The sequence below is a fragment of the Larus michahellis genome, chromosome 2 (genome assembly GCF_964199755.1).
Source record: "Larus michahellis chromosome 2, bLarMic1.1, whole genome shotgun sequence".
Taxonomy (NCBI): domain Eukaryota; kingdom Metazoa; phylum Chordata; class Aves; order Charadriiformes; family Laridae; genus Larus; species Larus michahellis.
The window spans coordinates 124,259,261-124,279,809 of record NC_133897.1 but is presented as its reverse complement, the minus strand read 5'-3'; the positions used below and the strand labels follow the sequence as shown (position 1 = coordinate 124,279,809).

General features: G+C 41.3%; 1 protein-coding gene across 1 annotated transcript; it reads left to right on the top strand.

The window, feature by feature from the left end:
- Positions 1-8,925: 8,925 nt before the first annotated feature.
- SNAI2 (snail family transcriptional repressor 2) lies at positions 8,926-12,704 on the top strand. Its single transcript, XM_074577001.1, has 3 exons — positions 8,926-9,338; positions 9,925-10,470; positions 11,424-12,704. Exons 1-3 carry the CDS (start codon positions 9,260-9,262, stop codon positions 11,603-11,605), a joined length of 807 nt encoding a protein of 268 aa, XP_074433102.1. The 5' UTR covers positions 8,926-9,259; the 3' UTR covers positions 11,606-12,704.
- The last annotated feature ends 7,845 nt before the right edge of the window (positions 12,705-20,549 follow it).

The window sequence follows — 20,549 nt, the reverse complement described above, 5'->3', positions numbered from 1 at the left end:
TTAGGAGGAAAAGAACTTTTATAAAGAAGGGTGTAGATGAGGCACTGGAGAGATTTGTCCTGTTTTAATACCGGCATTCAACATCTTGGCAAATATTTCCTTCAATGAAGAATCAGGCTGATTTCAGGAATGTAAGATATGCCTGGATTAGCAGATGAAACAGAGCCAAGGCACAGGATTACAAATGTCTACAGTGCTTCATTTTTCATGTTTTCCCAGCAAGACTTTGGACTATAAGCATTAGCATCCTCCCAGCTAAGGCCTAGGCATCATTCAGCATTTTGCAAGACTGTTTCTAATAGGTATTTTAGCTGTAGCCACCCTGTTTTACAGAAAAAAGATCAGTGTACACATGAAGACCTGAGACAGCTGTGATGCTAAGCATCACGGCAGTCTCTAACCTCTTCCATGTAGTAACATACATATATATATCTATACATCTACAACGTACCTGTGGCAATGCAATCTTCTCAGTGTTATTATAGTGTTATAAAACAGTGTTATAAAAGGCAGTACAGCCTGAAGCCGGGCTTCTTGATACATGCTACCCACAAGCAGGGACATGCGGGGAGCCAAAATGCAATCTGAGCAGAGGTGAGGGAATGAGGGTGAATCCCCAGCAGCCTCTGTGGGGAAGGCTGGTGAGATGCTGGTGAGACCACACTACCAGGTCGCAGCACTGTGGCAGAACGACCGGTATTAAATAGAGCAAGACTGTAGAGAAATGCTGCTTTTATATGCCCCAAAAGGAAGCAGAATGAGATACTTGTACCACAAAATTGAGATTGCTGGCATTTTCATGTAGCATTGGAGGCATAAAAATTGTCTTCCTAGAAACCTATTCATGGTGCACTTCATACCACCTTACAGAGGCAATTACTGAAGGAAATATTAATCCTGCATAAATGTCTCTATATATAGCTATAACTGGACTTTAGGATCAACAGCGATGGATCCAGTTCTAGCCAATGTGCAGAGACAGCTACAGCTCACTCCCACTGGTACCAAGAGGCAGCACAACATGAGGGTGAAGAAGCGTGGCCAAGTGCTGGCAACACGCAATAAAACAGTTTTGAAGCCAGCGGGCAGACACGGGCTGTTAACACAGAAATTAAAAAACCAAAATGATCAAAGCTACTGTCACTTGAAATGTACAGTAGTTGATGCAAAGGTGGCACCATTGCCAGGGAACATTACTAAAGCAAGCCACCAGTTTTCTTGAAATATGACGTCTGACTGTCCTCACCATGAAAGGAAAAGATAATAGTCACTCTGTGCCCTCTCTAGCAGCCTAACAGAGACATCCTGTAAGGGGATCAACTCCTCTAGCACATGCTGTAGTCAGCTGAAGGCTGTCACAAGAGCTGGTGAGAAACCTGAAGTGCAGACATCCCTCAGGCCTGGTGGAGCTGCTGAGGAAGGAACTGGGGAGACCAGAAAGCCCAGACACCGTCAGCCTCAAGGAAACCAGAGTTGGCAGCTGTGCCTTTTCATTTTTGCAGCCTTTAGCATTTTTAAGGTGGTGAAAAGGCCTCAAGAATGTCTTGAATGTTTGGGAAACCTCCCATCAGGGAACAGAGCCCCGCAAAGCAGTCACTATGTGGTAATCCTGAAGATATACTGCTTGGTTTGTCTGGGACTAAAAAGGTCTCTGATTGCAATGTAGAAAATAGGTTCTGGCATGCTGAATCACCCAGCCCCCTGACAATCTGCGCTATGCCTTTTGCCAGGTACCACTGAAGGAAAAAAATAAAAGGCACCAGACATCAGCCTGCCCTCAAAGCTGTTCCAGCGATAACAGATAAAGACAAACCAGGAGTTTCAGACATCAGGCCTGCAGCTGGCAATGGTTATTGTCTAAGGCGATAGCAGAAGATAGTGCAGGATGTCTTTATCAAGCCTACCAGAGCCAGAAGCAGAGTACTGGTCTGAATGCAAAGGAGCTGGAGCTCAGAAGAGAAATCTTCACTATCAGAAATCTCTGGGGTCCTGGGAACTTCCAAGCAGACCTCGAGAAATGGAAAGACCAAGTTCTTGAAGTCAATGTGAGAAATTAAAAGAATAGCCAAGTACAGCGCTTGCATGGGATCCAGTGTGTAAGCAATACATAATGGCAAATCAGGGAATGAAGACTAAGCTATACAGGTGGTGAACCAGCCGTGTAGCACCACTATCGTTTTGAGCAGCAGGGGTTACAGAAGGTTCTTAGACTCAGGGTGAAACAGCAGAGTAACGCTAAAGCAAAACCAGCAGCTCTCACCTTCTATTGCCACAGCAAAATGATGAATTTATACTGAAATAGAGATACTAGCTTTATGGAGTGACATCATCTGTTCATTTTGGAGCACAAAGATAAGCGTCCCAGCTGTTAGCAGTGCAACTACAGTGCACGCCACCGAGATGCCAAGAGCTGGATAGATGTGGAAAAGAGCTCATGAGTTTGAATCCTTTGAACAAATAAATATGTAACTGATAAATAAACAAAAGGAGACACTCACTGATCCACTAACATAGCGGCCCAAGAGAGTCAGTTACATTTTTTGGCAGATATACTACATATATTTCTGAGCACTGAGTTCAGCAGCAGAGGAAAAACACGCAGCATGCTGCCCCACACAGTTATTGCTGCTCGATAGAGCTCCCGACACAAGACCGTAGTCGAGGGCTGGCTGGGGTGTGAAAGCTGAATGCCTGAAGGTGACAGCCGCTTCCTGCACCCAGCACACCTGAAGGCGAGGGGAGTGAGCAAGCTGTGCCTATTGGGCAACAAACAACTGCGCTTTAAAAGGAAGAAATCAGAAAAACGTAACATAGCTGGTTATGTAGGTGTGTAGGAAAAGTGAAAAAGAAGAGGAACTGTCATGTAGATACATAAACCTGTCCCAAAGGTAGGAAGTTGCTACCAGCCAATTCAATCTAATATCAAAGAGTGTATGATGGTGGGGTTTACATTTGCAGATTCTGGCAGGCCGTCACTACCTCAAGGACACTCAGTCAAAAAACAAGATGAGGGGGAGCCCAAAGGTACATTTGGCAAGGTAGGACATGCTCAGGAGTGGTACCATGGGCTTCTGACACTTCAACCATTGTGTGAAGTATTTCGTATGAGAACATCAGAAGTAAAACCTAGGCAAAACATAGATGGCCAAATCCAAGTCCACTAGTCCACCAACTAGAGTGAAGGGACAAGCAGATAATTTTAAAAAAGGTATCAGACTAGTTTTTATTGTATTTAAGAAATCTATGAAAGGTGAAAAACTATCAAGATGCAGCAGGCTGTGGATAAAGGTCATGTAAGTATAAATTATAATTTTATAATAAAAATTATATTCTGTATAATCCTTTATTGTCAGAAAACCCTGTAAATAAGTATAATAACAATTGCCACATAGGAAATGATTTAGGAACTTGTGCTGCATTAGGAGACAGGAATATAGATTGTTGGAGAGAAGGGCACCTCAAGGCTTTATTAAAAATACACTTAAAAACTAAGGCTTTAAAAATTTACGTCTTAATCTCTTCATGCTTCAGTTGTTACTAATTTATAAAATAGGGACAATGACACTTTCTCTCCCATAAATATTTGTCATGTGGTTGAATTGTTGGTGTTTGAAATATGGTCACAAGCATATGTCAGAATACGTACAAACAGATGTATATAGAGATACATAAATACATTGTAAATATATATGTAGAATACATGGCAAACAAATGTACATCTCTGTCATATAAACACACACACAGAGACATGCATTCCCCAGAGCAGGAAATCTCAGCTGATGCCTTCATGTCTTGGTTTGCTGTAGGCAACAAAGAATAATGACCAAAAAAAAATCCCACAAAGTCATAGATCTCAGCCATATTTAAAAATCCGGGGGGTGATATAGCCATTTCTTGACCGTTTCCATCACCCCGCTGCTTCTCCTCCCGGTGTCCCCACCAGCACACACACACACACACACACACACCCGCCTCCCACCATCAGCGCGGCGGCGGTAGCTGCCTGCCCGCGGTGCATCCCAGAGGCCTCCCAGCATCCCCAGTTCACCGGCTGGCCACACGGTGGGGCGGCTGGTCCAGGTCTGGCTGCGGAGAGCAGCCTCCAGCCGGCTGCGGCTGTTGCCCAGCAGATGGCTCTTTCCAACCGCCTAACGCTTGTGCGAGCCCTCGCCTCACTCCCTGGGTCCCAAGGTCAGCGTTTTCAAATCTTTTGTTCCTCTCCAGTGGCATACTGGAAGGTCAGGAAAACGTAATACGATGCAGAAAGCATTGCTTTCCAGGGTGTAATAGCTTTAGCTGGGCTGTAACACACTTCTGTTTAATGAATACTTGTCACAGTACTACGCACATAAACAGAGTTATATTTATTGGACTAGAATCTCATCTCAGTTCTGCTTGAGTAAATCTGAAATAGCTCAGCTGTAGCCAATGGAGATACTACAGATGGGAATGACAGGGGAATTTGGCCCATTGTTAAAATATCTTCATGTAGAAACAATGTTGGAAAATTGAACTATGACCAGGTTTCTTCATTATGGGCTAAATTGACTCTAAAATGAACCCTCTTAAGCCTGTGAAATTACACAGGTGTGAAGAAGAGAGCACACAGAAGCCAGCCTTGTTTGAACTACTTGATCCAAAAGGAACTATTTTGCGTCTTATTAATAAATGCAAGTTTCTTTGCCATGAACATTATTTTTTATATATGTATCTCAAAATTAGAGATGGGCTTAGACCTCTAAAATACCCACTTCAAAGCTCCTTGACTTATTGGAAAGTTCAGACTGAATCAGACTTTTGTGGTTCAGTCATCATCTCTTTAATAGGCTTAAACTGGAATTACAAACCTGAATTGACCAAAACATGGCGGAACACTTAGTTCTGTAATATGTCCTAAAAGCAAACCTGTTTTTTAATCTGTTTGAATCTCACAAGCTTAGATCCTATTACAGAACTGTACTTGATAACTCTGGCTTAAAGTTACTGATTTTAGAAAAGCTGAAAGTTTGCAAAACCTTCAAAATGTGGAGAATTTTTACTTAAATTGGAAAAACTTTTCAAGATGCAAAAATTATTTTGACTCATTGAACTTTAAGCCTACGAGACTGGAACTTGATGTGATATCATAATGGTCCTTCTTTAAATTTGCTTCCATTTCTGCTGATAGTTCAGGTGAGCATTTGGAAGGATGAGCAAAACATGAAAGAAAAGGTATCCTAAAAATGTGTTCCAAAAAATTTTTGAAGGCATATGTGTTGGGGCAATGGGAAGGAGTACCATTTTCTAACTGTTTCTCTCCACTCTGTTAATTTTGGACTTATTCCTCTCTGACATCCAACTTAATCACAGTTGAGGTCCTCTTCACCTTCTAGCTCTATTAAATCTTTTCTTCTTCCAAAAGTTACACCACTTCTCTACTTTCCCAGGATATACCAGCTGGCACTAAGAGGGAAATACAAAAGCAAAGGGTAAGACTGAAGCGTGATATGTTGTACATTTAACTGCCTATTGGAAACTCATCATATTCTTTTTCCTTATATTAACAACTTCACACTTTCCTTTGAAATGCAGGAGGCTTACGAATTGCAAGAGCTACACTGTAGGTGTGAGTTACTTGTGCTTTTACCCCTTCCAGGATGAAGTCGTCACCCGCATCAATAAACCTCCAGAGCTATTTTTGGTATGCTCCACTGGGCTCAGTGCCTCCTGGGGGTTCCTCTGAACCTCACGGTGCTGCCTTCCGTGGGCTCCATGGCAGGTCCAGGCAAAATGTGCTTAACAGTCCTGCCAGAGAAATATATTGTGCTCTGGGAACAGTGATCCAGCATAACTCACTTAATATTCTGAAACTGTTAGGTGGATTTTTTTTTCTGCATTCTGCTGTGGTTTATCCAGATATTTAACATTTTCTGATCTGTGGTCTTGCTAGCAATTGATGCTCCTGACATAAACGCTGTCATGAGAAGAACTAAGGTGGCAATAGCTTAGCGTGGGCCCTTCTTCCCTCTTTGATAACAAACATAGTTCTGGCACCCTTCCATTTCCATAAAGCTGAGTTACAAAAATTGCTGCCCTTCTCAGAAAGCCTGACAAGGAAAGGGATTTGGTGGAGCTGTCAGAAACGGGGAGACTAACGTGAGGCGCACAGGTTGTTATTTAGGCACGTGAACAAGTGGGCTGATGTGAAATACAATTATTAAAAAAAAGAAAGCCATTTCTGCTGCAGGGTTGAAATTTTGGAAACTTCAGGCCTAATAATTTTGTTGGTGCAAAGCACGTGCCAAAGTTTCAGCAACAGAATTGCTCGGATCTTTTCCTACCTGCTTCGCAGAGCGGCAATTAGCACCACCGTGCCATTAACAAGACAGCTTTACACGAGCTTTCAACGTGAAAACATAAAGAATCTCTAAAAGGCCAACAACTTGTAAAACGCGAGGGGGGGGAGGCCCTAGGCCTTGATTTTTTGGAGGTGGGAGCAGGGCTTTGCCCGCAGACGGCATGACCGTCAGAGCCATCTGCCGCCCTCCGCCACCCCCGCGCCTCCCTGGCTCCCCCAAGGAGGGGAAACCTCCCGTCTTCTGCGCTCCACCTTTGCGTTTCGTTTCTCGCAGGGGGATGGATGCTGCACGTCTCCCGGTGCCCTCTCATCCACATTTGCCATAAACACTCAGAGCACCTGTTTACTCTGACTCACCCACTCCTCACGCAGACTCTCCCTTTTTTTGACAGCAGACCTCACTCAGGTAGTATGTGCTGCTAATATCCTTTCAGGACCATGTAATAACATGCCTTCCACCCAATTCCTAACATCCTTCAATCAGCTCAGCCAGTGGGCTAACTGCTTACGCTCCTGTGATTTATATAAGTGCAATTAATTTAAACTGCATCACTCCGGTGTTATGCTGGTGAAAATGCCCCGAGAGGGAGTACCTCACTGGTGAATCAGACCCTTTACTTTTAACAAACATACAAAGGAACAGATCCCGAGCCAGTGAAAATCTGCATGGCCCCATTCATTTCAACACACAAACTTAAACCAGCTCAAGGGCTGAATCACAGCTCATGTAACAGACTATTTAGATACAGACTAATGCCTCACATCCTGAAATGCAATGCTTTCCCAGAGTTGGCAGGGGACGGGGACTTCTCAGATGGAACAGAGCAGAGAGGGGGGAGCAGGACCACAAATGCAACCTTTTAAAAATGCTTTGTGGATTTCTTCATTTCTGTGGAGTTGAGGAAAGCAATGGCTTGTGTCTCTGCAAACACTGCGCTCCCTCCTGGGAAGAGCTGCCTCTGTTCTTCCACCCCAGCTGCGGAGCAGGTACCTGGGAAGTCCCTTTCCTTGCCACTTTCCCTTTCCTCCCATAGCCTGGGTGTGTTCCCTGCAGCTTGGAAATCCATGTGACACCTTTCCCCGACAGACACCGGAGTTAGATGCTGAACAGATGAATCTTTTTAATCAGTTCTTGAACATGGCTAACTTTCTCTGCATTTGTTTTGGCATCCCCGAGAGTAAGAAGTCACGCAGCTTGACAAAGCACTTTACTCTTACGTGTCTTAACAGAACCAGAGGGAATTCTTTTTTTCTTTTTTTTTTTTCTATATCTATTCCAACACCTGCTACAAAAAAGGGCTGGGGTGGTCTCTGTAAAACATCCCTCCGCACCGCCTCCCGACAGGACAGAGGCCTCGCTGCACACCAGCACGGCATACCGGTATGTGCCCAGGCAGGTGTAGTTAATACACGAGGAGGAGGGGGAAGGGGTGGGGAGGGCAGACCAAGAGTCAATCAGAGTATAATTTGTGCTAGAAATTTACTAGCATTCAGCTGCCCGTATTTTCAAAATGCAAATATTTTAAAATTAAAAAAAACCCCTATCTGTGACTAAACATCGCCTCTAATTCAATCTAGATAACCAGAAAAATTCTGTGGCATATTTAAGAGACTTTCATCCTAAATGAAATACATAATACAGATTATACCTTCATAGGAAATCAAGAGGTCCTAAATATACTAATGGAGAAGGACATTTAAGAGACGTTTAAATTACCCAGTCTATAATTTTGGGGGGTTTGCTTATCTGTTCATCTTTTAACTGCTTTAAATAATTAGGAAAATTTCCTTGGCAGTGCTCTAAGAGGATAGGCAAAAGAGTGACATGACTACTCCCAGGGAAGGAAAGGTCGAGGTTTTGCATTCTGCAGATTTTTAAAGTAGAAAAGAAAGTATTCTTCATTTGAACAGTCTGAAGCAGTATGCATATTATATAAAACCTAGCACTCTGCTTTGAAATGTCATCTTTTCCAGGGCTTCCCCCTTTCCTTGAACTCACTCGCAGTATCTCGCTGGCCCTTCTGCCTGGAGGGGCGTAGGGCAGGGAGGCACCACTGCTCCGCTCCGGCCTTGCCTAAGTGCAGCTACTCAAAGGCAGTTCCTAAAGGGAGCAGGCACACACTCAGCTCAAAGGCTTCCATTAGCTCTGCCGGCTAACTTGTTATCTTGTAGTGTGTGTCCCCCTCCCTCCTTTCTGCCCTTAATGAACAGTTTGTTCCATTGTAATTCTTATATCAAACATCTGGAAACCAGACTCGTTTAAAAATGAAAGAAAAAGAAGTTTCAGTGCCTATGACTTATCCAGGTCTCTGTCAGAAGGACAAAAAGAATTCAGATGAATCAGTAAACGGGCCATTTTTTTTTTTTTTAAAAAAAAAAAAAAAAAGCAGCACTTTGACCAACACATTTTTCTAGGCAGAAATTCTGCAGAGCAACGTAGACCCACTTTGTAGCAGGCGGACGCGCTCTGCCCGCTGCTTGCTCCTCCGTTCACAGCTGTCTCCAGCGGGAGGAGCTGAAACCTGAACCAAACCCTGCGAGCGGGGATTGGATCCCTCCCTCCAGCAGCCGCAGAGCCCTCCCAGAAGGAAAAAAAAAAAAAAAAAAAAAAAGAAAAGAAAAAAAAAAAAACCAGCAAAGCAGCAGCCTGTTTGGAAAAAGTGCTTGAGAACATCCCGAAGTGATTGGAGGAGCGGGAAACCCTTCCCCCCTGCACCTGACTTGCGGGTATTTACAGCACTTTTCAAGGCGCCTCTGCGCTGCCGCTACAGGACCCGAGTGGATGGACGTCGCGGGGCAGGCGAGGCGACAGGCACGGATGCGCTGGCAGTGATTGCGTGCGTGTGGTGCCGCACACCCGCCGGGGACCGCTACACACACCCGCCAGGAGAGCCCGGGAGAAGGAGAAACCCTGCCTCCAAGATGCCACGCTCCTTCCTGGTCAAGAAACATTTCAATTCGTCCAAGAAGCCGAATTACAGCGAACTGGACACTCATACAGGTAACGAAACGAAGGCGAACGCCAGCGCGTTGCTTCTGAGGTCGTGGTCTTTGCGTGGCGGTAATGAGGAGGAGTGGGAGTGCTTTTCAGGCGCCAGGGAATGGGTTAGTTCATGGCTAGCTCTTTTTTTTTTTTTTTTTTTTTTTTTCCTTTTGCTTACCAGGAGGGAGTTTTGAGAAATATGTCAGTGCTGCCCAGGATGAATCACAAAGTTTGTTCATCCACTTGAACTCAGTTACTTAGAGAGGAGTTGGAGTTTTCTTGTTCTGTATCTGCTGGTGGTGGAATTGAAACTTTTATACAGATCCTGCAGGAAGTTTCACTGCCTCATTGTAACAGGCTGCACAGATTTAGAAAGCACATGCTGCCTTGAAGTGACTCTCCAACTCTAATTTGGCTGTTCAAGAGCACTGTCTCTACCCACCAGAATATATATATGAAATAGTATTTCCTTAGTCTTCCTTATATTCAGATGACCATACTGAGTTGTTTAATTTATGCACCTTTTAATCCCCAAAATGTTAATTTTGCTGCCTTTTGAAATACTTTTTGGTTCTCTTACCTTAAAATTTCCTTCTTTCTCCAGTGATTATATCCCCATACCTGTATGAAAGCTACCCAGTCCCTATCATACCACAGCCAGAGATCCTGAGCTCAGTAGCTTACAATCCCATTACTGTGTGGACTACAACCGGGCTGCTACCCTCTCCATTACCCAACGACCTCTCTCCGCTTTCCGGATACCCCTCATCTTTGGGAAGAGTCAGCCCACCTCCACCTTCTGACACCTCCTCCAAAGATCACAGCGGTTCAGAAAGTCCCATTAGCGATGAAGAAGAGAGAATCCAGTCCAAGCTTTCAGACCCCCATGCAATCGAAGCCGAAAAGTTTCAGTGCGGTTTATGCAACAAGACCTATTCAACTTTCTCTGGGTTGGCCAAACATAAGCAGCTGCACTGTGATGCCCAGTCTCGGAAATCGTTCAGCTGCAAGTACTGTGACAAGGAGTATGTCAGCCTGGGAGCGCTTAAGATGCACATCAGGACCCACACACTACCTTGTGTCTGCAAGATCTGCGGCAAGGCTTTCTCTAGACCCTGGCTACTTCAAGGACACATTAGAACTCACACTGGTAAGACCAACCATTACAATTGCAGTTTCTTGTTGCTATAACATCAGGATGCCCTTTTGCTATTTTTCCTCACAGGTGGTGGTGGGGGGGGGGAACCAACCAAAAAACCCCCAGTGTTTCTTTACTAACCTGAAATGCATCCACAGAATTTCAAATATATTATTGAAAGGCTAAATTCTCCCTCTTGGGGGGTGGATGGGAGGGGAACGTAGGATGGTCTCATAACTGTGGACCAGATACTGACATAAATCAGCATTGCTCCCTTGATAATTTTAGGATGGTTTAGCCCATTTCCACTAGTGGAAGGTTTTGCTTTAAGGATTTTATGTTAACTTTCAGGCTTTGAGAAGGCTCTGAAATCAAGCAGCAAAACAGAAAGGCAATGCATGAGGGGCTGCTTTCTGACTCCTTAAGCAGTTGGCAAGTTTTGCAGGCGCTATCTCAAGTCCTTAAGAATTAGAAACACATCATCGCCAAAGCAGGTTGTTTGGGGTTTTTTCTCTGCTGAGGCAAAAACTTGATTTTGAGTATAACACTGGGTAGAATGTACTGTCTGTGCAGCTGTCTGCTGCTTTTCAGTCAAAGCCCTTGTCCCCCGTAATTCAGACAGCGTTAAGCAGCAAAAATTCTATGAAAAGATTTGAAAATGTTGGGAGGAGCCCATCCTAAAAGTACTGCCTGCACCTGTAGATGCAGAAGGACTCAGCAGCTTGTCTTCGGAGACTGCACTTAGCAGCGTATTCTGAAAAGACACAGTTCTGCAAGTACGGTCAGCAGTGCTGAAAGCTGTTGTATTTCTGGCCTGATTAACTTTTTCTTACACGTTCTTGATTATAACAAATCCTTTCTGTTTGTTTGTTTGTTTCTTAGGACAAAAGCAAGTGTTACCTGTCTTAAGTGTGTACTTCTTTTTTAAAGATTTACCCTGTTTTTCCTTGATGTTTCCTTTTTAGGAGAGAAGCCGTTTTCCTGTCCTCACTGCAACAGGGCTTTTGCAGACAGATCCAATCTGAGGGCTCATCTGCAGACCCACTCGGATGTGAAGAAATACCAGTGCAAAAATTGCTCCAAAACTTTCTCCAGAATGTCTCTGCTGCACAAACATGAGGAATCCGGCTGCTGTGTAGCACACTGAGTCATGCAGTCAATGTTTACCTGGACTCGATGCATTTCTCCACTCCTGTTCCAAATGATAAGTGGAAATCCAAAGGCGTTTTCTCGTCTGCTTTTCAGCCAAAAAAAAAAAAAAAAAACAAACCAAAAAAACCCTAAAAAACCCCAAAACACCACCAAACAAGCAAACAAACAAAATAGTGGAAGAACTTAGAATGTCAGTAGAAATGAGCTTTAAGTTGTTTCTGTTCAGTCACGCATTTGCATTCTTAAGTGAGAATTCTGAAATACGGGGAAAGACACCGTGCATGACATTTCAAGTAGATCTAAAGGAAGCAGCATTATCAGCTTGCTTTATAGATGAAGCCAAATGTATGTTGTCTTTTCTTGCTTAGAAAAGGCTGCAAAGTTAACAATACATTCCTGCCAAGCCATTTCAACCAAAGAAACAGTATTTTGAGTGGAACTTTTAATAAAAATACTACCCAAGTGAATTTTGCTAGACACCATTTATCTCAGGTGCCTTAAAAAGTATTCCAAGTTTACCTTAGTAAATGTTTAATATTATTCATTGCTGTGTTTTTTATTTTTTATTTTATTAGAAGCCAAGGCCTTCATTAATGATCCGAAATGCTTTAAAACTGCATAATTAAGACAGGAAAAAAAACATGTAAGAGAATGTACGGAAAATTGAAAGCCACAAATTAACCGCATGTGCCTTTTAAAAAAAAATATATATATATAATGACTGTAGCTTCAAACATTCCTGGTGCATGCTTGACCATCTTTTAATATGAAATAGTTCCTCTAAACTTTAATCTTTTTTAAAAAACGGGAATAAGTGCAAGAGAGGGGGTTCACGGGAGTTTGACGACTATTTTTTTTAAATGCACAAAGGAAATGCAATATTTTCAGCATTACCCCTCCAAGTGCCTTTTTTATTGATGATTTTGTAAAGTATGTGGACATAATGTAAATATTTTTATTTTTATATGACTGAATGTGTTATGAATGAAAGTGAATTGTTGCCTATAGCATCTATAGATAACTTGAAGAAAGCGTGAAGTGAAATTTATGTTGTTTTCTAGCCACTTTTTTACAATAAACATTTTTAAGTAAGATTTCTGTTGTTTGTTCTAATTAAAGAAAACACCTGTGTCTGGTTTATCAAGGCTTTGGAACACAGAAAAATGTAAGTGTCTCTACACGACCAAGTGAAGATTAAAGTGAATTTCAGATGCAAATCCTTAGTTCACAAGTACTGGACATTAGAAAGGAATATGTCCACTGCATTATAAAACATTTAAAACCATACAGAGCATTCTCCTAGAGTGACTGCTTTAAAACGCTGTTGCTTTTTTGCTACTTACGATAGTACAAGAACATTGTGAAATATACTTTATCAAAAACATTTTTAAAAGTCTTCTTTCTTGCATTTTAACAGTTGAAAGGATGCCACTCGAGCAGCCTTATTATAGTACTTTTCCTGAGACTCTGACATTAGGAAATCTGGGCCTGATCCAAAGTTCATCAAAGTCAGTGGAGCCTTGCAGGAGTCCAGTAACATTTGCATGATGCTCTTTTAAAGTAGCAGTCAAGTCACAGTATAATATACTTTATATAGCCATTTCAGAAAGATTAAAGATATTTCTGTTAAAACTGTTTTACATATCAGAACTGTCAAGTGAATGTATTATGACTGTATATCAGCTAATATATCACAGGAAAGAATTATCCAGTAATGAATTATTTTTCTTCAGATGATTTGAAAAAGGACTCCAAGACCTGAACTATATAAAAGCATTACAACATCATCTAATCATGCCTCCTCATTACTGGCTAGTGCGAAACAACACTACTTTCAATTTTCAACAAAGCGCAAAGCTCAAAACCAGATAAGCAATAGGTGGCGTCCAATCTAAAGAGGACTATGTCTACATTAGGGTACCAGCAGGAGCAAGTAATAGCAAAATCAAAATTCCAACAATTTATTGAGAAGATTACAGCTGGATAAACACAAGGTGCAAATATCTAGAAGAAGAGTACGTTTCAGCAAAATAACGCAACAGACCATATGCACACCTTTTGTCTCCTCCAGCTGAGTCCTGCAGAGGACTGAACTGGAGTAACATAGGCAATAGGCACACGACAGAAGTTTTGTACCTTTTCCCTACAGGAAGCACTCTACCAAAAAAAGACCAGCTCAAATAAAGCTTTTCATATTCTCCAAGCATCTTCTGACAAAAATCTCAAGGTTATAACAACGATTCCCTAGGACCTGTTAGATTTTTTTTCAGGAAATAGCTAGGGAGTTCAAGAAAGATAGGGTTAGTGGGAATTTGTGAGGTAACATTTCGAAATGAACACATGAAGGCATCAAATACCCTTGAAAAGTTTCATGTGGTTACTGTATTGATTTGCACTTCCATGTCATTCACTTTGAAGTCCTTAGGCTCCAGCAGCTCTTTGTGCGGCTTTCTCTTCCCAGAGCAAATCTTTACTGGTGTATGAGTAAAGCTCTGGCAGTCAACAGCTATTTGTACTGTCAAAGTTCTAGGTTTGCTCTCCTGTGTCATGTCACAAAGGCTTTTCCATTGTTTTAATTCACACTTAAAATTCTCTACACCCATAGTAAATGAAATAGCATAAGAGCTCAACTTCTTGAATGAGTGGAAATGCTACTGTTGTCCTTAAGGGAAATCAGATGAAAACTTCATCAAAATACAGTATGCTAAACCAAACACAAGTGGAACTGGTCTGATTTGGAGATGACAATTAAGATATGCTACTTTGCATGCCTGTAACACCTGTATTCATAAAGCACAAAGATGGGAAAGGCTAGAAGCTCTTCTGGCTCATCTCTTTAATTGAAACAGAGTGCTCTATCACAGATCCCTAGCTCTCTGTCCAGTTGCAGCATAAACTTCCCAGGCATCTGAATTTCTCTTGCTTTTCCTGTGAGACTGCTTTCCATTTGCTGTCAGGACACTTCTCCAAAACATTTTGCATTAATAGTTTTACCTCATTACTCTAGAAATGCCCTTCTGTACCTGCACAAGCTATTTACCAATGTAAATTGAATTCTGTTCTGAGCTGCTGGTCGATGACTTTCTTGAAACATGAGGGAAAAGCTGCCTCCACGGTGAATCTATCCACTGAATCTCTTTGGCTATCACTACATTCTCTGATTCTATATCCAAATAATCAGCTGTTAAAAATATTCCTTAGGAAAACATGCTCCCCACACTCCAAATACCTTCATCGCTCTTTTCTGAAATCAATTGCTTTTTTACGTTTAATTTTAGACACCAGTGCTAAACGTTATTCTTTTAAGTGCAAAGTTAAGCTATGAAAAGGCCAGCCTCTCCTCTAAAGGCACCTGCATAATAGCAACCTATATACCACGTTTCATAGCTTTTTTTAACTCTTCATGAATGAGTTGCTTAAAATCAGTAGATCTGAGGACGGTACTTTTGCCCAGAGGTTACTCCAAATACTCTAAATATATACTTTTTTTGGTTTTATGATTGCCCATTACAGGGAATAAGAGCTAGATCCTTCCTTTAGTATGTTCTGGCAATTTACTTTCACTTCCTAAGTGTGCTTTCCGTGTGCAGAGAAGAGCCAACCCACCACAGCACATGTGCGGTTACAAGTTGATTGTATGAGTTTCTCAAGGCTGAAGGCAATAATTGAATCACTTTGGTTTCCTCTTTTCTCTTCCCTTGCTTCCGTTTGGGCGTGCTTTTCGCTTCAGAGGCTGCAGAATGAAGTAATATGTACAAGAAACGAAGGCAGAACAAAGTGCACATTTATGCTCAAAGCACTGCAATTATGCTACCAACTAATGTGGGGCTCCGAATAGCATCTTATGCACTCACCAAAGGGTTAAAATAAGTGCCTCTCAGATTAAGGCACCATGAAATTTGTCTTCTGTATTTTACTCTATTATTTGGGTTATTATAGTTCCTTTTATCATTAAGCAAGCTCAGGGCCTATTACTCTAAGCTCCATAAAATCATGTGAAAAAGAAGCACCCTAAAGATCCCACAATTTTAATTTAAAAAGGAAGGACAATGGGAAACGTGGTAATTTAATTCTGGTGTCTTGTGCTACAGTTGATTTCCCCTGACACAAAACCAAATCAATATTTCATCTTAAAAAATATTTTTATTTTTGAATAAGACATTTTCAGTGATGAACATTATTGTTTAGAAATAATGGGGTTTACTAGCTGTCCCAGATGCTTGGTTTTCTCTCTTTAAAGTAGGTGTTTAACAGTTAAAATATATAAATTATAACTCTGGTTCACAGAAGTATAAAGAATGGAATGTGAGAAGCACACTCCAACCTGCGTGTATTGCAGTATCAAATGATGACAGTAAGAAATAAGAACAGACTCAGTGCAAGCGAAATCCCAGAGTCACAGTGCGGTTTAGGCGGGAAGGCACCCCTGGAGATTGCTTAGTCCAACCCCTCTGCTCAAAGCAAGGTCAGCAGAAAAGTTTAACCAAGACTGTTTCCAGTTGGGTTTTGAACATCTCCAAGAATGGAGATTCCACAACCTCTCTGGGCAACCTGTTCCGATGTTCAATAATCCTTGCAGTAAAAAAAGGGTTTTTTGCTTATGTTTAAATGGAATTTCCTGTATTTCAAATGGTGCACACTGCCTCTTGTCCTGTCACTTGGCAACGCTAAGAGTCTGGCTTAGTCTTCTTTACTTCTTCTCATCAGGTATTTATACATATTCATAAGATCTCCCTTGAGTTTTTTCTTCTCAAGCTGTCTCAGTCCCTCCCATATGAGAGATGCTCCAATCTCTTAATTATCTTTGTGAACATTCATTGGACTCACGTCAGTGATACCAGGCTACAGACTAAAAAATAAATAAAATAAAAAGGCACTTTTTTTTTTCACTTATTTGGCAGTTTGGTCTCCTTCTTCCTTTCCGCTTACTGCTTCCATACTTCAAGAATGCCATCCAAACCAATACTTTTTTCTGTTTTTAATTCTCCTGGTTCACTCACCATTTTGCGTACAAGAATGTAAGTGCTCCTTCATGGCATCCTTTCTTTCATTTCCCCCAGACAAAAGTTATTGCAAAATGTAACGGTTGCTTTCTGTCTGCTCTCTCTCTTTTACCTGGGCATTGAATATACCCTATCTCTTGTCTTTGTTCCTTCCTGCTTTATATGGACCACCAGAAGTTTGTCTGGTGTGCACGCTAAGTAACCAGGAGGTGGATGAAGATGACAGTTTGGCAGTCCTTGCCAAGAGGGAATAAATGCCCTTTTATATCTGTCATACTTTTACACTATTTTTGTCAAAAGAAGACACAAAAAACAGCAATCACACAAATGTCAGCTCAAATTCACATGGCCTCCCCCATTTTCAGTAGCCTTCACGCTGTAAGCTCGGAAGAGCAACAGAGGTACATGCAGACATTCACATGGTCTCTTCACACAGGTAGACATGCCATGGAACCGCGTGCACATTCAAACATGCAAATACTTTCACTGCAACCCTAATTTGGGGTATCCGCTTCAGAAAAACCCATAGACAGAGCCCTCATTTTGTTGCTGGAGCCATCCCCCAATTAAAAAAGGTGGATTTAAATGCAAGCACAAGGGTGGTTTCTAGAAGGATGAAGTCAAAGGAGGGTGTTCTTCAAGTTCTTTGCCCATCCTCTCAGCATAGGTAGGACCGAGAACACTACACATTCTGTATCAGAATGCTTTCCCAGAAGTTTAGCTTTATGTTACTTATAGTATAAAACAGAGCTTTCTGCCTAGCCGAAGAAGACTATAGAAAGCCATTCCTCGTCTTGCTAAGCCTCTACATTCTGCTTACTTCTCATGTTTTAGCCCCTCCTGTTACTGCTCTCTCTGCCTTACATAGAAATCATCTCCTTCCCAGATGAGGTTGACAGGGGATCAGAGTCAGGGGATCATGGATCTTTTAATAATTGATAGATGTGGGCATTGCCATATCCTCTAACCAGCCCTAGACAACACGCGTCCGAACAATAAATCCAGGTTACATGCTGGATCATCTCCCAACCATCACCTTTTCATACCTTCTCCAAAGGCATGACCTGGGAGCACAGGAGCTTGGACTAACAAATCCCTCACAGAGAGGTGCCTACGTCTCGCTGAGTCCTGTGGTTCCCAGTACAAGCACTGAACATCAGAATACGAAGTCACAGACATCTGTTAAGTCGCTAATAAGAAGCAGTTATAGTATAAAGTTGCACTGCAATTAGCTCAGATTTTGCACATGTCCCTAAACCAAAGTAAATTCCTTTGAATGTAACCTGCCCTCTCATGTGGGCTGGCAGATCACCCACAGCTGACAATGAATAAAGAGTCAGAAGAATGAAAACTGACAGTTATTTAGTAACTCCAGCAAAAATTGAATGAATAACAATCGACAACTTAAAGCAATAATATTATGCGTAAAAGACTAATAAAAATCCCTCCTCCTGTAAAAGACGCATCATATTTAGCATTACATCATTAATCTTCACATCTTTAAATTTCATAAAAAGATATTTTGGAAGACAGTTCACCAAGATTTATAGCAAAGCATTCACTATTCATCTGTAATACATGAAACCGGGCCAGGTTGCTATGTCCCGGGGAAATTAAAAAAAGAATCTTGTGACTCGTGATGGACATTTTGGTGGTGTTTGTGAAACAACTTGGCATCTCAGTCCAGATCCTAACTAGTTCTGACTGGACAAGGCCCACACTCAAAAACAGTCAGGATTTTTTGACAGCCCTGACTTGTTGACAGTAAATAGCTTTTTTGGGGAAAATGGCTTTCAGTTTCTAGGTAGTTTCAAGAAATTACTCTATTCCTTTTCTCTGTCCCCACTTTTCACACTATTGGCAGAAAAATAGTTGCTCTTACTGATACTTCTTTTTCCCAGTGACCTCTCCTCACAGGTTACAAAATCACCGCTGTAGGTTCTGTTTTGGTGGTCACAGCAGAGAGCCATGACTGAGGGCTGCTTCCCGATATTTGAACTCAAATGTTCCAGCTGTCCACAGAGAATGTCAGTACGTCACACTGGTGCGACAACACGGGTTCTGGAAACAAAGAGAAGAAAAAGAGAGGTCTTAGGGGCTGTTTAAATGTGAGCCTTTATAGGAGAGCATTCTATTTAATATGTATTTACAAGCAGTAAATATCAATTACAAATTACCTTCCAGGTCAGGCTTCTGTAACAGGAGAAACTCAGTAGTTCAGCACTGTTTGGCTCTGAGAGGAAATTTTGACTCAAGCTAAGACTGCAGCTGATAAATCAAGTATGTCTGATTACTATTCTTATTGCCACAAAATATAGTAGGAACTGAAGACATAGTTGTTGTTTTTTTTAATTACACAAATATAAACTATGAATAATGGGAACATCCAAAATCATGATAAACTCCCTCTATATGTAGATAACATATAAATTTAAACGTACAAAATTAAAATTGGGAAAATATTTTAAGAAACAGCTCTGCTACTATTCTGGGGGGTTTTGTGTTGTTTTTTTTTTAATCTAAAACTTAACTAAAAATATATTTCCATTGTTTGTCAGCTTTTTAAAACAAGAATGTTCATATTTTCTCTCAGATAGAGCATTCTTTTCAATTTCGCTAAAAAAAAAAAAAAAAAGAGTATTTTTCCTTTCTACCAGGATCTACCCGCTTAGATCCCAGAAGGCACTGAGGGGAACTGAGTTAGTCTGAAAATCATTATAATATGGTTTTACTCTTTTTACGTCTACGTCTGGCATTCTGGTGGTGAAAACTCTCCTATGTAGAGGGTATCCTGGGATTGTCCCATACAGTGATTTTCTGCCAGTGAACTTTATATTTGCCACTGCCAGAAGCAGTATTTCAAATCTATGTTGCCATTTGGTAAGAGAAAGGGCAATTGTCAGTAATCCTTTGCCGCAGTACGATCCCATGTACAGCATCGTAAGTATTATTTTCTTAGGTTTGTAGTATTAAGAAGGGAGTAGAGCCAGAAGTCTATGGGCCAAGGCATTTTGGTCTTCCTAAAACACTGTCCTGTTTGGAGCTCGATGGGTCCTTTCTTCTAGTAAACCTTTTTTCTTGCTGTATAATCACACAGGCTGGAGAGGAACCAGAATTATCTGTAATGAGCTCTTGCCTTTTCCTGCTTTGCTACAGTTTGTGTGTCAGGTTGCTGTGCTAACAACTACGAGGTTGTAATCCTGAATTTTTGTGGTAAGTTTAAGGTTTTTGTAACACCTTTCTCCGTGCTTTTTGTAATGTACTGGTGGAAAGGATGTACCTTATTTACTTATCATTTAGGTAAGGTTCAAGTGATTTTTTAAAACATGATTCTCCACAGATTTTCTGATAGCTGCAGACACAATATTAAATCTGAGATCCCATATAGTTGAGAAGCTTTTTCCATTCATCTTCAGTAAACATCTTTCCACCTTGTTTATATCCCCCTACTTAAAACACAAAGTAAAAATTTCACAAGAGGTCTCTTTGGCGCAACCTGAAATTATGGATCTCCTCTTTGCACTTTTAGACAATGTGCTCAAGAGGGGAAATGCTGCACGTACAATGCTTGCTGCTTCATGTTGGCACTGTAATAAGAAGCATCACAGTTCTTAAAGAAAATAGATGCTTGTTTGCATCTTAGGTCATTAATAGAGAGGGAGGATCTGTTCTGTAGCATTTGCAAAAACAAAAATATGTTGCCGTCACATGTGTGATTTTGGTTCACCACTTTAAACAGGAAATAGGTTTTAGGTCTTTTAGTCCAGATAATCTTCTTTTGCTCCCATTACTTTGTTCCTAAACATAAAGGAAGTTGTTTTCTGAAAAAGATCTTAGAATCTGGCATAGTACTTTTTTTTTAGGGGCCCATAACTAAAATTGCAACACATATTACCTACAAAGAAGAACACTAGCTCAGTACCCATCCCTCATTGT